Source organism: Fukomys damarensis, unplaced genomic scaffold, assembly GCF_012274545.1.
Source record: "Fukomys damarensis isolate Sample0158 unplaced genomic scaffold, DMR_v1.0_HiC HiC_scaffold_8, whole genome shotgun sequence".
Taxonomy (NCBI): domain Eukaryota; kingdom Metazoa; phylum Chordata; class Mammalia; order Rodentia; family Bathyergidae; genus Fukomys; species Fukomys damarensis.
The window spans coordinates 32,118,046-32,120,887 of NW_022900920.1; the positions used below are offsets into that span (position 1 = coordinate 32,118,046).

At 62.8% G+C, this 2,842-nt stretch overlaps 2 protein-coding genes across 2 annotated transcripts in view; one reads left to right on the top strand and one right to left on the bottom strand.

The window, feature by feature from the left end:
• Positions 1-122, top strand: part of Psd (pleckstrin and Sec7 domain containing) — a 12,134-nt gene extending 12,012 nt beyond the window's left edge. The window contains exon 18 of the mRNA XM_019207783.2: positions 84-122. Coding sequence (XP_019063328.1) covers positions 84-122 — 39 coding nt within the window. The remainder of the gene's footprint in view (positions 1-83) is intronic.
• A 331-nt stretch (positions 123-453) lies between these two features.
• Positions 454-2,842, bottom strand: part of Nfkb2 (nuclear factor kappa B subunit 2) — a 5,568-nt gene continuing 3,179 nt past the window's right edge. The window contains exons 9-17 of the mRNA XM_033761249.1: positions 2,604-2,798; positions 2,304-2,517; positions 2,035-2,204; positions 1,850-1,952; positions 1,601-1,749; positions 1,376-1,445; positions 1,043-1,215; positions 813-924; positions 454-715 (exon numbers count right to left, since the gene is read on the bottom strand). Of these exons, the coding sequence (XP_033617140.1) occupies positions 591-715; positions 813-924; positions 1,043-1,215; positions 1,376-1,445; positions 1,601-1,749; positions 1,850-1,952; positions 2,035-2,204; positions 2,304-2,517; positions 2,604-2,798 (1,311 nt within the window). The 3' untranslated portion in view covers positions 454-590. The remainder of the gene's footprint in view (positions 716-812; positions 925-1,042; positions 1,216-1,375; positions 1,446-1,600; positions 1,750-1,849; positions 1,953-2,034; positions 2,205-2,303; positions 2,518-2,603; positions 2,799-2,842) is intronic.

A 2,842-nucleotide genomic window follows, 5' to 3' on the forward strand; every position in this document is an offset into this window, starting at 1 on the left:
GCAGGGCAGGTGCGGCCTTGGGCACCTAGGCTGAGGGCCCCTGGAGACCCCTTTTGTGATAATGTTTGCACTTTTTCCTACAGGGGGTGGGGGGTGGGAGGGGCAAGTGCCCGAAATTTTGATGCAGTATTTTTTTTGGTGTGGGGGAGGCCTGATGACGTTTCTGCTTTCTGCTGAGACTACCCACCCTGACACCAGCAGTCCCCATCCTGGGACCTGGTTGACAGGCCAGGATTTGGGGCTGAGCTGGTTTTCCCTTCTTTTCCCCAAGGGCTCACCTCTCTGTCCCCAGAGGTGGCGAAGGGTGCCATGCCTAGGCCAGCATCACGGCCTGCTCTCCCTCCTTGGGCCCTGCCCTCTGTACAGCCTCCACCCCATTAAAACTGCTCTGAGTTGCTGGCTGGTCCTCTTCCTCCTCTCTTGCTGGCTCGGGGCCAGGACAGGGACAAGAGTCACACTGGAGAGGGTCCTCCCCTTTCTGAGAATCCTTTATTTGCCCCAGCTGAGAAGTGGGCAGTGGTGTTATTAAATAAGACTTAGAGCAGGCGAGGATGCTGTACAGGGTCCAGGAGGGCTGTGAGGGGCACCGCTCAGTGCACCTGAGGCTGGGGGTGCCCATGGCAGAGGCCTCCTGGGGGCTCGGGGAGTGGGCCCCGAGTCTCCGCCTCCTGCTCCACGGACTGGCTCCCGTAGGCGCTGTCTTCCTTTGCTTCAGCTGGGGGGACCCGAGAAAGGCAAAGGCAGTGAAGCCCTCAGGCCTCCTACCCCAGGCCTTTCCCCTGTCCCAGGCCATTCCAGGGAACCCTGTTTACCTGTGCTGGGCAGTTTGTCTTGGGTCTCAGGCCCTCTTAGCAGTCTCACCCCCTCGTCCAGACCCATGTCAGACAGGGCGTCCAGCAGACCTGCCAGGTCTCCGCCAGCCAGCTGAAGAGAAGGACAGGGTGGGGTCTGAGAGGTGGTCAGGGTGAGGGGCTCAGGAGCATGGGGCTTGGAGGTGGCGAAGGCGGTGGGGCCAGGGGAGGGCATGGGTATTGTGCCCCACCTTGTAGCTGCGCAGGAGGCTGCCGCTGGGTGAGGGGGTCTTCCGGTATGTGTCCACCAGACTCCGCAGCCCCAGTCGCTCCGCCAGCTCTGCCCAGCTGCCCTGGGCTTCTGGCCCATCTAGTAGCTGCTCCAGGTTTTGCAGGGTGGTCTCGCCCAGGGAGAACCCTGGCCCTGAGGGTACACAGATGGGAACTGCCTCTAGAAAGGGCAGAGACCAAACACCTAGTTACTGTTTTTCTCCCTGGGGACCTGACAGATGAGGCCACTGGGGCATTGGCAGGAGGACGGAGACCTTTGTGAGGACGGGTTAGGGATTCTGGTGAGGCCTCACCTGCAGGGCTGGGTGGGGTGAGTGGGGGCTCCATGGAATTCTGAGCAGCATTTAGCAGCAGGGTCTTCACCTGGGGAGGCAGCTTTGATGATCTCCTGCCCCAGTCCGTAAGCTGACTACCCTTAACCCCCCAGTCCTTAAGGTGACTATCCTTAAACCCACACACTGGATACCATCCCCAAGCCCAGGAGGTGCCTTGGGCTTGCAGGGCCAGGCTGGCCTCACCTTGGTGCTGCGAGTGAGGTCAAGTGGCGTGTGGCCCCGGAAGCTGATGGTGTCCCTCTCAGAACCTTCAGAATCCGAGTCACTCCCGGAGGTGGGCGGGGAGGGTAGTGGACACAGGGGCTCCTCGTTCTCCGCATGGATGTCAGCACCTGAGGGAAGGGGCCCACATTAAGGCCTGAAAAGCGGGGCACCTGGGTGGCACCCCTGTACCCCTTGTCCTGTCCAAATGCCTGTATGGATGAGACTGACCAGCCTTTAGGAGGAGGCGAGTGAGGGTTGGGGACCCCAGTCCAGCTGCCAGGTGTAGGGGTGTGTTTCCAGCAAAGGTTCGGGCATTCACGTTGGCGTGGAGCTGTGGGGGTGGAAGGAAGTGGGTGATCCCAGTCTGGCTCCCTACAGTCCCTGGCCCTACCCCTTCCACCATCCTCTCCCACCTTGGTGACCAGATGGGTGACCAGCCCCAGCTCCTCCATCTCTGTAGCTAGATGCAGGGCCGTGCGGCCACCCTGCCGCTCTGCAGCCTCCACTTCAGCCCCGCTGTCCACCAGCAGGTCTAGGCACTCCGGGCTGCGTGCGCGAACTGCCAGGTGCACTGGGTACAGGCCTGGGGGAGCAGGACACAGCCCTGACCTGTCCACCACCTCTGCAACTCAGGTCCACCGTGGGGTCCCCACCCCGGGGTCGTGAGGAGGCGGCCACTTACCCTCAAAGTCGGGCATGTGCAACAGCTGGGGCACAGCTGAAGCACCGCTCTGCAGCAGTGCACGCAGTAGATCTGGGGCCCCCACACCTGCCCGCAGCGCCAGGTGCATAGCGGAGTCTCCATGCCGGTCCAAGAGAGCCGGGTCCGCCCCCACTTGCAGCAGGAAGCTCACCACCCGGGTCTGTCCGGTGATCACCGCCAGGTGCAGGGGCGTCTGGGGAGGGAGGTGAGGTGAGCTCACCACAGCCCAGCTCGGTTTCACCTGCCTTCCAGCTCCTGCTCCGTGAGGCGCCCCCGCACCTGGTGTAGGTGGTTGGTGAGGTTGGCGACCCCGAGGTGCTGCGCGTGGTAGATGATCTGGGCTATCTGCTCAGTGACGGCGGTCTGCCCGTGGATGATGGCCAGGTGCAGGGGCCTGGGTTGGGAGAAGGGCCTGGTGAGCCAGGATCTCCCGCGCACCGCCACCCTTCCCGCCCCTTGGCAGGCAGACTGTGGCCAGTTTTATGCCCCGCTCCCGGCTGGCAACTCCGCCGTCCCGA